This window comes from Electrona antarctica, assembly GCF_951216825.1.
Source record: "Electrona antarctica genome assembly, chromosome: 2".
Lineage (NCBI taxonomy): Eukaryota > Metazoa > Chordata > Actinopteri > Myctophiformes > Myctophidae > Electrona > Electrona antarctica.
The window spans coordinates 43,035,181-43,048,385 of record NC_136807.1 but is presented as its reverse complement, the minus strand read 5'-3'; the positions used below and the strand labels follow the sequence as shown (position 1 = coordinate 43,048,385).

Sequence of the window (13,205 nt, the reverse complement as noted above, 5' to 3'; positions counted from 1 at the left end):
GAGAGAGAGAGAGAGAGAGAGAGAGAGAGAGAGAGAGAGAGAGAGAGAGAGAGAAACAGAAAATGGGCATGTGGAAGGAGGCAGGTGGAAACAGATGAGTTGAAGAGTTGAAGGAGGCGAGGGAGGGAGGAAGGAAGCGAATAAGGAGGAGACGAAGAAGTCACACGGGATAGAGGATTGGGGGACACAGAGTAAAGAGGGGATGGGTGAAGAGTGATAAAAGACACATTTAGCATCCCAGTCGCTTGCGTTCACAACGCCGCTTTATTCGCGAACACGTTTCAGATCGCCAAAATCCCACCGGCTATACATTTCAACCAGCTTATATGGCTTATACGGCAGTTTCTTAAAAACGGAGCTGTGCTGTACGTTGGCGATAAAATGCAACTGTTTCAGGTCTTTAAGGGGCTTCAGGGTGGAGGAAGTGAAGTAGGCTACTGCATGCTTTTAGGAAAGGGACTGTGTATTATGCCATAGTTGTTGGTGGGGGGATACGAGGCCTAAAAAAGTATGCTGATGCCTCATAAACACTGCAGTAAGTCATTTCTAAACTCCACTCAGCTTATTCCATATTGCTGCTGAAAATGTTCCACATGCATTTTCTAATCCCGGCAGTGAGTCTGTATGCACACACGCACGCACGCACGCACGCACGCACGCACGCACGCACGCACGCACGCACGCACGCACGCACGCACGCACGCACCCACGCACGCACGCACGCACGCACGCACGCACGCGAGTGTGAACACAAACATACATTTTTAACAAAGATAATAAACATATACTTTGACAGACAAATTCACACACACACACACACACACACACACACACACACACACACACACACACACACACACACACACACACACACACACACACACACACACACTTGGAAGAACTTATGCGCTTTGGCACGGACATAAATTCAGCACACGCTGAGAAAATCCATCTTTCATGCTGTTGAGGCTGGCAATTTGAAGCAAATGTGTAAGAAAATAAAGGGGATGGCATGGGAGGGAGGGAGAGAGAGAGAGAGAGAGAGAGAGAGAGAGAGAGAGAGAGAGAGAGAGAGAGAGAGAGCTGGAACAGCACCATGGAAAATGACGGTGCATCTGATAATGTTTTCAAAACAAATAACAGCCTGTATTTTTGCACCAACGCGTGGCCAACTTTAAGCAACTTCAGCGTATCTCTGCCTCCACCCCACGCAGTAAAACGCTCCGGGGACCACCAGTGGTCCTTGAGGGGCTTCCAGGTGGTCCCCATGCAGCTAAATGATGGAGAGTTGGTAACCAAATAGACCCTTATTAGATCTTTAACTCTTGTGAGCGTAAAATTAAACCAATTGGACCCGTACGGGTCCATTTGGTTTCATTTTACACAAATTAGAGAATGATGAAGGATTGTTATTTTGATCAACGTGTGCCTGTTGGTACCACATTAATAGAGCATGGAATTGTGGACAAAATCCTATCCAACGATAACATTTAGGCTTAATGTCATCGAATGGTGGTCCGTGGCTCAAATGGTGGTCCGTGGCTCAAATGGTGGTCCGTGGCTCAAATGGTGGTCCGTGGCTCAAATGGTGGTCTGTGGCTCAAATGGTGGTCCGTGGCTCAAATGGTGGTCCGTGGCTCAAATGGTGGTCCGTGGCTCAAATGGTGGTCTGTGGCTCAAATGGTGGTCTGTGGCTCAAATGGGGGTCTGTGGCTCAAATGGTGGTCGTGGCTCAAATGGTGGTCTGTGCTCAAATGGGGGTCTGTGGCTCAAATGGTGGTCCGTGGCTCAAATGGAGAAAAAAGAATGAACCTTGATATGAAAAGGGTAGGAAAAAAAAGGGTCTATTTGTAACTCTCAGGATCCTTTCCACCAGGGGTTGAACTGGTTGAACCAGTTCAGAGTGTTTCCACTGAAAATGAATCTGTTCAGAACCCTAAAAGTTGGTTTGGAACTGGAACTAAAACAACAAATGTCTGCCGTTTCCTTGAAAGCACAAACCAAGGTTCCAAGAATCGATAGAATGGAACCAGTTCTAGAACCCACAGTTCTCTTGGTGGACAAGAGAGGGGCCTGAGAGTTATATGAACACTGAGAATGTTATTGTGCAACTCTGTCCTCTACTGAATACCACACTTCATCTCCTCTCAGTTCCCCAATCTGTCTCTCTCTCTCTCTCTCTCTCTCTCTCTCTCCCCCCCCCCCCCGCCCCCCCACGTCCTGTAACCCCCCTCCCTTCCGTGCTCTCCCTCAGAGGAGTAGAGGCCTCGTCATTATGGGCCAGGCCAGGCCACACCAGGAGACATGGCTTCTAATGAGAGAAAAATCTATCCTGCCCTCTCCCTCTCTCTCTCTCTCTCTCTCTCTCTCTCTCTCTCTCTCTCTCTCTCTCTCTCTCTCTCTCTCTCTCTCTCCCTCTCCCTCTCTCTCTCTCTCTCTCTCTCCCTCTCTCTCTCCCTCTCCCTCTCTCTCTCTCTCTCTCTCTCTCTCTCCTGTTCCCCTCACCCCCGCCCCCACCACTCTTTTTTAATTAGACAGATCCCTCGGGACCTAGGGGCCATTTCCGCCACTGGTGCAAGTGTGATGTGTGTGTGTGCGTGTGTGTGTGTGTGTACGTGTGTGCGTGAGCATCGGTGTCTGAACGTGTGTGTGTGTGTGTGATTGCTGGGGCAGTTGAGCGGGCGCCTGGGTGGGGTGGGGTGAGGGGGGGGTGAGGGGTTTGCAACGACAGATATTAATGCTGCCCAGCTCCGGTGTATCGATCTGTTTGCTGCGCCAGGCCGCAGGGGACTCGACTGGCGGCAGACGAGGCTGTGTGTGTGTGTGTGTGTGTGTGTGTGTGTGTGTGTGTGTGTGTGTGTGTGTGTGTGTGTGTGTGTGTGTGTGTGTGTGCGCGCGCGCACGTGCGTGCGTGCGTGTGTGTGTGTGTGAGGCTGTGAGAGATAAGGGGACGATCAGAGGGAAATATAAGCCTGGAGCATGCACACATATGTGCACATGCACATAGCACACACACACACACACACACACACACACACACACACACACACACACACACACACACACTGTGAGCCTGCATATATGTTGGAGGGAGGGGTGACAGGATAAGGCCAAGGACTTGACCTGGATAAGATGACTACAGGCACCTCTATGGTGACCAAGACACCTTACTAAATACTGCCAAACAGTTTTATAGTTCAACAGAATCAGTACACAGAGCAGCCTTCAGAGAACAACGTCAGATGCTGCAGCAGATTTGTGTGCACGCTGATAATAGTCTGTTAACACTTAGGCCGCTAGCATTTATTGAAAAATTAGGATCTAATTCACGCCAGCATTTTTTTAATTTGAGCTCTTATTTTGAAAAGCTGCCATTTCCGGTCCATGAGCAGTAGTCATAACCTAGGAAGCTACACGGAGCGGACAGGCCTTGTTTACCATCTGAAGCCAGACCGGAGCTCTGGAGAGCTCTATATCGTCCGATCTGTGCCGTCAAAGAAACGCTGTTTTGACCAAAATGCCATCTGGGACAAGGAATAGGAGATACAGGCGATTGAAAGAAATGGATAGAATGGATTCTTATGGCGACGACGATCTAAGATGGGTGATCCAGTGCTGTGCTAACAACACAGCTAGCTAACCAGCTAACGTGAGTAGCATTTTGGCTCAAGCAATCGAACGCGCTATAAAAGCTCATTTGCCGAAGGCCGTTGGCAATGGCGTTAAGCGTCAGTATCAAAATTAGGCTTCTATTGACTTTAATCGTCGGCAATGGCGCGCTAAGTGTTAATCATTCCTTACAATTTATAATACTATATCCTCAGTGTGGCTTTAAAATGGGGTTCATATACACTAGTATAGAGCTTCCCTTTACCGCCACTGTTTGCACCATATTTTGCTTCCCTTCCTCTCCTGTCGCTCTCCAATATTCTCTTTTATGTGGAGAGAGAGAGAGAGAGAGAGAATCTAGGGTCATCTGGGGCTCTTTCCTCCAGAGAGGCCAATCTACAATAGAGCCAGCTGATGTGTGTGCACTGTGCATGCATGCATGCGTGTGTGTGTATGTGTGTGTGTGTGTGTGTGTGTGTGTGTGTGTGTGTGTGTGTGTGTGTGTGTGTGTGTGTGTGTGTGTCTGTCTCTGTGAGGGGCTGTTGAAATAGAAGTGGAGTCAGTGTCCTTTTACCTGCGAATTAGCATCCTAACGTGGACACCTGCACTTGCATTCTCACACACACACGCGCACGCACGCACACACACGCGCACGCACACACGCATGCACGCACGCACACACACAGAGCTCTCCACTTTTCCATTTCTCTACCCAACATAGAACTGTCCCTTCGCTGTGCACGAGTTATTTTGGGAGGTCCCAGTTTGGCGCTCAGACCCGTCCCGCTTATCCCTCTTTTGTACCATCCCATTTTTCTCCCTGCCATCGTTCCTGGAATTGGGCCTAAATCCCCTCCGCTAAGCCGGGCTTTCCTCACCACGTGAATGCAGACGAGCATTGCGCTGATACAGCTAGGCCGGCCTCGCGGTGGCTTTGAGGAGGACTGGCAGGTATACAAAGACACCATTCCCTCTGCCGAAGCGCACCATACACACGCGCACACACACGCACGCACGCACGCACGCACGCACGCACGCACGCACGCACGCACGCACGCACGCACGCACACAAAAACCTAACTGTCTTTTCAGGAAAAGGTATTCAGGTATTCAGCCGTTGTACAGAGGCTTAGAGAATGTGAAATATGCAGCACACTCATTCCGTTACGCAGGTTTTGACCATCGGTACATTAATCTAGCTCCTCGTGGAGGAGTGAGGATTATATTTCAGGGCCGTGTCGGATGAGGATCTGGCACAACACACTGGACGTGATGATGGATCCATGTCTCTTGGGCTACGGGAAAACACTCATTTCTGGTTGGCTGTCAGGTGTCCATATCAGGACACCTCAAACAAAGTCTCATACTACTCTCTCTCATACACTGTGTCCTCTCCAATCTGTCCAACAGCACCTGATAACCGCATGTAGTCTCACCATGGCTGGATTATTGAACCGATCCATTCATCACGATAGATGTTGGATACTCAAAATGACACTATTCATTCTCATAATAAAGCTATTACAGTTTAATCATTGTTATGAAATCAGTGGTCATGATATATACAACTCCTTCTATTTCAATGGCTCTGGGCGACCTTATAGCGCCCAAAATATGCTGCAACAATTAGACATTTTTTTAACCAAAACAAGTTCTAACAAAACTTTGGACGCAGATGACCAACTTGTGTGCTGTTGCATACCATGTGCACAAACACAAGCATTGGGACGCCTAGGAGAGCACCATGGCTTACTGTTACATATCAGGCCAGGCTCTCACAGTTTACTCTGAGAGACAATACAGAACCAGCCCACATGCAACAATCCACCCCTCCCTCCACTTTATACCTCTCTCTTTTCGCTACCCCCGATCCCCTCCCTCCTTTTTTTTCCTTTTCTTTTTTGCTCCTTTCATCATATGAAAGATGGAGGGAAAGCCCTCCTGGCCACTTCTGTTGCCCCCCCCCCCCCCAAAAAACCCCTATCAGGTCCTCTGAGAGAGTCCCGCAAAAAACACCTTGCGCACGCACGCACGCACGCACGCACGCACGCACGCACGCACGCACGCACGCACGCACGCACGCACGCACGCACGCACACACACACGCACGCGCTCACACACACACACACACACACACACACACACACACACACACACACACACACACACACACACACACACACACACACTTTCATTTTCTGTGCCCACCACTTCAAACACATGAAAGGATGCTCTGCAGGGACCAAGGCGAAAGGGAGAGTCGGAAGATGGAGAAAAGAAAAGAAAAAAAGGGGGGGGGTTAAAAGCAGCCCCAGTGCTTGAGAGGAAGGTGTGTGGCAGGGGAGAGAGAGAGAGGGAGAGAGAGAGAGAGAGAGAGAGAGAGAGAGAGAGAGAGAGAGAGAAGAGAGAGAGAGAGAGAGAGAGAGAGAGAGAAGAGAGAGAGAGACAGATGATGAGGGAGTGGGGAAGACTAGGAGGAAGAGAGGGAGTGGGGGGCTATGACCCCTCTCTCTCAGACGCCCACCGCCAGAGACCAGGTCAGTGTCAAGGGGCTCTCACTAAAGCCATTCACATCAGAACTCTCCAGATAGAAGATACCTGTCCCCCAACCCCTGCTCCCAACCTGTCCCCCTGTCCCCCAACCCCTGCTCCCAACCTGTCCCCCAACCCCTGCTCCCAACCTGTCCCCCTGTCCCCCAACCCCTGCTCCCAACCTGTCCCCCTGTCCCCCCATCCCTGCTCCCAGCCCTTCTCTCAGAACAGCTAGAACAGGAGGAGGTGGAGACGAGTGGGAGAAAGCAGGGTGCAGGAGGAGGTGGAGGCGAGTGGGAGAAAGCAGGGTGCAGGAGGAGGTGGAGGCGAGTGGGAGAAAGCAGGGTGCAGGAGGAGGTGGAGACGAGTGGGAGAAAGCAGGGTGCAGGAGGAGGTGGAGACTATAATAATGCTTGATTTAATTTACATTTGATATGAAGCATTTGTTTGTATTTTATTTTATATTACAGATATGTTTTGGTCTCCATTGTTTTTGCCACAGCTCATGTATGACACAATAAATCATGTTAAACTCTGACCAACTGAGTGCCTTGCCATCCTTAAATAAATCTGGTCGTATAAGGGTAGAAAAGGGGTGACAGCCAGCAGGAGAGGTACAGTATATCTTTCCTGACAAAGCACTAGCATGCAAGCTTGTTATAAGGAGGAGGGATGGAGTGTGGTCAGAACATGAGTGAGCAGGAACAGAACAAGTGGGAAGAGGGATACAAACCAGCAAGCCTGGCTACATGCTGCCTGGCTACATGTAGGCTTGCTGCCTGGTTCCAGCAAGTCTGGCTACATGCAGGCTTGCTGCCTGGCTACATGCAGGCTTGCTGCCTGGCTACATGTAGGCTTGCTGCCTGGCTACATGCAGGCTTGCTGCCTGGCTACATGTAGGCTTGCTACATGCAGGCTTTCTTCCTGGCTACATGCAGGCTTGCTGCCTGGCTACATGTAGGCTTGCTGCCTGGCTACATGTAGGCTTGCTACATGCAGGCTTGCTGCCTGGCTACATGTAGGCTTGCTGCCTGGCTACATGCAGGCTTGCTGCCTGGCTACATGCAGGCTTGCTGCCTGGCTACATGCAGGCTTGCTGCCTGGCTACATGCAGGCTTTCTGCCTGGCTACATGCAGGCTTTCTGCCTGGCTACATGCAGGCTTTCTGCCTGGCTACATGCAGGCTTGCACCACGCTCGCATAAACATTTCTTATATGTCTCTGTTCCTCCGTTCCTGACCAATTGTGTAATTTTGACCTAAATATTGATTTTATCTAGCTTTTCTTTGGACACAAAATCATGTCTTTGGGACTGCCAGTGCCTACAGCTAATGCCCATCAAGTTTAATCCAATCTGCCCATCTATTCTCAGTTTTGACCTTAAAATGGATTGTGACCTTGACCTTGACCTTTTGACTTGTTAAGCCAAATGTTGAGCATCTGTTCGGGGCAGCCAACTGATCATTTGCATGAATTTGCATGAATTCTCATGAATATCGGCCCGGCCATTCTTCAGTTGTTTACAGACTGGCACACAGACAGGAATGATTACAATACCCTAGCTGGCTTGCCAAGCATAGCTGCGAGCTGGGTAAAAATACCCTATGTAGACTAGCAGTTCTACTGTACTGTACATGCTTGCTGCTGCTTTGAATGTTGCATGATACAGTACACTGCTGCACACAGAGTTCTGCTGTGTTGGGTGATGTTAGCGGAGCTGTAAAACTACCGAAGGAGGTTATGAAAATGGACATTTGGTAGATTTTAAATGTGACAAAAATACAGCGGCCAGGTGAAGAGTGAGCAGGAACTTGACATAATTGTTGAATTAAAATGCTAATAATTGCGATGAGTGGAAAGACGCAGTTTCAAAGAGACGTACAGTAAGTCACAGCAGCATTGTCACCTGCAGCTCTTTCTGATGATACAATAGGTGAGCCAATTATTCTATGAATTTGTCATGCTTTCACATTTCCTGGGTGGCCTCTTGTTGTGCCACTCCCCAAGTGAAAACGGATCTAACTGTGATGGCATCTATTGTCATCTATTTGGTGAAAATATGTGCGGAACATGAATAGTCTTCATATGTTGTTTCTGTTCACAAGTTCGCAAGCCTTTTCCTACATTTTTGAAAAATCCGTAAGTGTGTCTGTTGTTTGGCCAGTTTGGGTGTCAACGTTTACAGGAACGGGTAGAATTATTTAGACAAAGGTTTGGCTCTGATCCTTAAATCCCTTTTAATTTGGCTCTGGAGCTGGGGCTCTAAACCAATTTGGTTTGGGATTGATGAAAAAGGCACCTGCGTGTGTGTGTCTTTTTTCAAACACTTTCAAAGGGAAAGAAGAAGTGAAGCTATATCAGGATGTTTTTTTTTCCTCCATTTCTAGCAAACAAAGTTTTCTAATATCAACTCCGGCATAAGAACTCAGTTGATAGATAGTATGAGCTCCCTGATGCCAAACGAACGGGAGAGAGGGATATGAGCAACACCAAAGACTTGGCTGCCAGGATGAGTTGGCAAAGCCAGTGCTGCCGATGGCTTATCAGCCGCTTAGAGGAATCATGTACATGCTCTCTTCTTCCCACACACACACACACACGCACGCACGCACGCACGCACGCACGCACGCACGCACGCACGCACGCACGGCACGCACGCACATTTCACAGAAAATGCAAGCACACTCTTGCGAAACTTTTACTATGATGTGTTTTAAATGGTACGTGTGATTTCCTGTAAGTTGTTGCCAAAACATCCAGGCATCATTAATAATCCATAAACTTGCATCCTGTATGTATCTGTTTAGTTTTTTTTCTCATTATTTTACACAGGGGAAAGTTATTTACTCTCTCTCCTCATTTCCGAGTTCGACCATTTTACACGTTCCCTGACCTTTCTCCTCCCCCTTACTTCTTCCTGCTGAAGTCCTTCTACTATTGTCTGTACTTCTTCTTCTCCCGCACAAAGAAAGTAAAGCTTAAAATGTGACTTGGAAGGGAGTAAAGGGAATGTGTGCGCAGAATGTAAAGAGAGGGATTGTGTGGAAACTACCAAACGACCTGAAATGTGCTGTAGAAGTGAGGAGTGTATTTTCTGCATTGCACCACAGCGTTCGCCTCAAGCCGGCAAGGCTTCTGGGAAGGGAAGCCGACCATCAGACTGCACCCTGGGCCATAAAACCCCCACAATGCACTGCACCTCTCCTCCAACTCCTCTCAGGCACGGGGGAAAAAAGGCAATTAAAACATTTATAGGCTTCGCCCCCTAGATTTGCGGCCGGCAATTAAAAATCATTACTAATCAAATAAAAATAAAAGTAGCTCAAAGTACAATTCGGCGGGGCATTGATCAGATTTATGCTACTGCAAAAAGGACTCATAAAGCCTGGTGGCAATTAATGTTGTGTTTTTTTCATAAAAAAAGAAGAAAAAAAGAAAAGAAAAACAGGAGAAAAAGGTTACCAGTTAATGGCAGGCGAGTTGAAAGACGCAGCGTAACGAAAATAAAGCCAACTTATAAAAACCCAAACGAGACAACTTTTCTCGTATTCTCTTTTCCCCCCATCAAACCACAGTCGTGTCTCTAAAACCCACAAAACTGTAATATCACAACCGAGCACTAGTAAACTTTTACGTTGCAAAAGAAAACCGAGGCGAAAAAGAAACACAAGGGTGCTGGGGGGGGGGGGGGGGGGGGGGGGGGGGGGGAGTGGGTGGTGGGCCACGCCTGTGTTTTCCAGGGTTCTGGGAGATTTAGAGCGCTTGGCCGGCGGCCAGGGAGAGCGTCCGGATCGATGGAGGCGGTGGTGCGTGCGCGCCAGGCTCCGAGCGTGGTTTACAACCGAGGGCCGCGGCGGTCAGAAATCACCCCGAGTGACACTTTGACATCGGGTGGGCAGGCGCCGCAAATAGAAATGTCAGCATTCCTCCGTGGCTGGAGTTTTACACTGCCAGCCAGGTTGGCATGCCTTAAGACAGTACACAGAACACAGTGCTACAGTACAGAGCATGCAGCAAAGTAGCAGTGTGCAGCCTGGATGACTCGCTGACACCTGATGGAGGGGAGATGTTGTTTATAAGGGCTGTGAGGCACTGCTTCTGGAAAAAGGAACTCTTTGAGTCACTTCAAACTAAAGAAAGCTGAAGGAAAGGCAGGCTGTTGTGTAGATCAGTTCCTGCTGCACAGGAGGAGCTATTTCTAAGTTGAAGCTCAGCATCAGCTACTGTACAGTATATATTATACGCATAATATGAAAAATATAAATGAAATAAAGATAAATTAATCACTTAAATCCTATGGTCCCCCAGGGGTCTATATACTATAGGTCGTCTCCTTTTGTCTCTCTCTCGACATAATAATATATTTGTCGAAAATAGATGATGTACAAGCTCACGAGAGTCATAACGTGTCGTGACGCGGCGAATTGCGAGCTTGTTGATCGGATATTTTCTGCAAATGTTCGACTCTAAAATAAGGACGTTAGGGTTCATGTGGTTATGGGAATGATGGCCACACACACAGGCACGCACAGTTGCTGTATCCTATAAGTTCAGTTAAACCTAGCTGTGGGACACGTCGTAAAACGAACTAATCTGCAACGCCTTTTCAGGGTGACCTCATCGCCTTCGTTTAAAAAAATGATGTGGTGAAGATGATTTTACAGTCCAGGCATTTAGCTGACACTCTTACTCAGGCTGACGGACAACTATAGCACCGCCATCACGTCAAGCTACCGCTCCAAAATGACCAACATTACCAGCAGCCAACAGCAAGGAGAACGAGGGTCAGTGTGGCCTATCAGCAAAATAATATTCCAGTAATCGAGGACAAGATCGGGATGAGAGCTAAGAATAGGGTGTAAAAGAATGTTTTTGGCTGGATAATCTCTCACACGCACGCACGCACGCACGCACGCACGCACGCACGCACGCATGCACGCACGCACACACGCACGCACGCACACACACACACACACACACACACAATGACACAAAGCATGTAATAAGCTGTATATTTTGTGTGCACTTGGACCGTGGCTGGGGAGGTCTATGTGGCTCTATGTGGCCCCTTTTCCACCAAAAGAACTCATGGTTCTAGAACTGGTTCCGTTATTTATTTTTTATGATGGTTCATAATAACACATCTGTATCTTCCAACCTGAACACTAGTGACACGCCCACTTTGGTTCTCACTTCAGAGCAAGAAGAATAATTGTTGGTTCCGGTTCCGAACCAACTTTTAGGGTCCTGAACTGAACCAATTCAAAATGAGTTACAAAAGAACAGAACCGGTTCAACCCCGGTGGAAAAGGGACGTGTGTGTGATGACAGTCCCACAGTCTCTCTCTCTCTCTCTCTCTCACGCACATACACACAGGACTCACAGGAGCGACTCGGCTGTGTGTGTGCATTGCAGACTGACCGTGGGTGGGCAGCCCCATGTTGCTGGCCAGCTGGTAGAGGCGTTGCTGTTGCTCCTCGTAGGATCCGTGCTCGCTGAGGGCAGACATCATGCGTCTGTAGTGCTCCTCTGGGCTCATGTGGCTGTGGCCTCCCCCCGCCTCCAGCGCCGGGCTGTGGGAGTTCTCTGCACAGTGGGGAGAGACACCGCAGTTACAATCAGTCACCAGTAGGCCGTGTAGTTACATAAGCGCAATTATCCGAGACAATTAGAATAGTTTTCGCGTAATTGTTAGAAAGAAATGTCGTACATTTTCAAACATATAAAAAGCAGCTATTTTTGAGGGGCACTAACCCCTCCACCGCCTATAGCTTGGTGTGTGCCAGCGCCATTGAAAGGAGAGTTCTGCCAATGAGGGGGCAGAAAACAGCCCGGTCACGTGGTTCATGTAACTCGTTTGTCACTCTAAAGCCCATAGACTCCAATGCATTCCGTAAACTTCCGGTTCAGGCCTTTGTCACTCTTCGCCAATAGAAGTCTATGTAGAAGAGCCGCCATTGGACTGGCCCCATGAAGTGAACGGAGGTGCCGTAACTCTCTCATCTTTACGACTCTGGTGTGTGCAGCAAAGTCTATGGACTTTTTATGTTTGCTTTAAATATGCCCTTGTGACAGCCACAGTGGGCGCCCCTCACTTCACACACCAAGTGTGATTATTTTTTTAATATATTATTTTGAAAGTATCACATTATTAAATACTGAGGGTCACACCTACGTCGCACCACCGATCTGATATGCCCATATATGGGCATATCAGAGGCACACAGGGGACACATGCACAAATCTGTGTAACGAGGACATGGACAATGTTTCAACCCAACGTGTGTCTTCGTCAGTTCAGACCTGATGAAGACACACGTTGGGTTGAAACTAGGGGTGTTACGATACATTTTAACAGCGATACGATACGTATCACGATACATGGTTGGCGATACGATACATGGACGATATTGGTTCATTATGGCGATACGATACGATCCAATGATTAAAACATCGATACAGTAACTATTTCGCAAATACATGAAATATGTGTGAAACTTGTGCAGGTTTTTTAAGGGAAACACAGTGATTCTCTGGCAAATAAATGGACATTGTATTTGAACAGATATGGACAAACCCACGCCATCCTGACATATAGAATACACACATTTTTCGATAGAGTGTGGAGCTATAAGGAATGGAAAAGTATTTAAACCCCTCTTTTTTTTTTCTCCTTAAAATTGCTAAATACAATGCACACGATACGATATGTTGCTGTTTAGACATCGATATACTTAGATTTCTTTCAATTAAAATCGATATTTCGATACAGTTACTATATCGTTACACCCCTAGTTGAAACGCTGTCCTTGTCCTCATTAAAGTGACTTCCTGGGAGCTTTACTGCAGTGTGCACACCTCCCTTCTCTTCATTCTACATATTTTTGTCCCATGCGTACATTTATCCTTTGGATGTGCGTGCTTCGCCTTGGACTCTATTTCTAAACGTATGGCAAGGAATGAATATTCAGTTTAAATATTAACAACATGATGGTGGCCAGTACAAAATGCAATCGAAAACCGCCAGAACAGTCAGTTCACCGGTTTATTTTAGCATCATGAA

At 47.9% G+C, this 13,205-nt stretch overlaps 2 protein-coding genes across 2 annotated transcripts in view; both read right to left on the bottom strand.

The window, feature by feature from the left end:
• The window catches only part of clstn1 (calsyntenin 1), a 324,752-nt gene that overhangs the window by 306,009 nt on the left and 5,538 nt on the right, over positions 1-13,205 (bottom strand). The gene's annotated exons all lie outside the window — the stretch shown is intronic.
• The window catches only part of samd11 (sterile alpha motif domain containing 11), a gene marked incomplete at its 3' end in the record, with an annotated part of 58,147 nt that continues 55,077 nt past the window's right edge, over positions 10,136-13,205 (bottom strand). The window contains exons 6-7 of the mRNA XM_079515581.1: positions 11,560-11,728; positions 10,136-10,193 (exon numbers count right to left, since the gene is read on the bottom strand). Of these exons, the coding sequence (XP_079371707.1) occupies positions 10,136-10,193; positions 11,560-11,728 (227 nt within the window). The remainder of the gene's footprint in view (positions 10,194-11,559; positions 11,729-13,205) is intronic.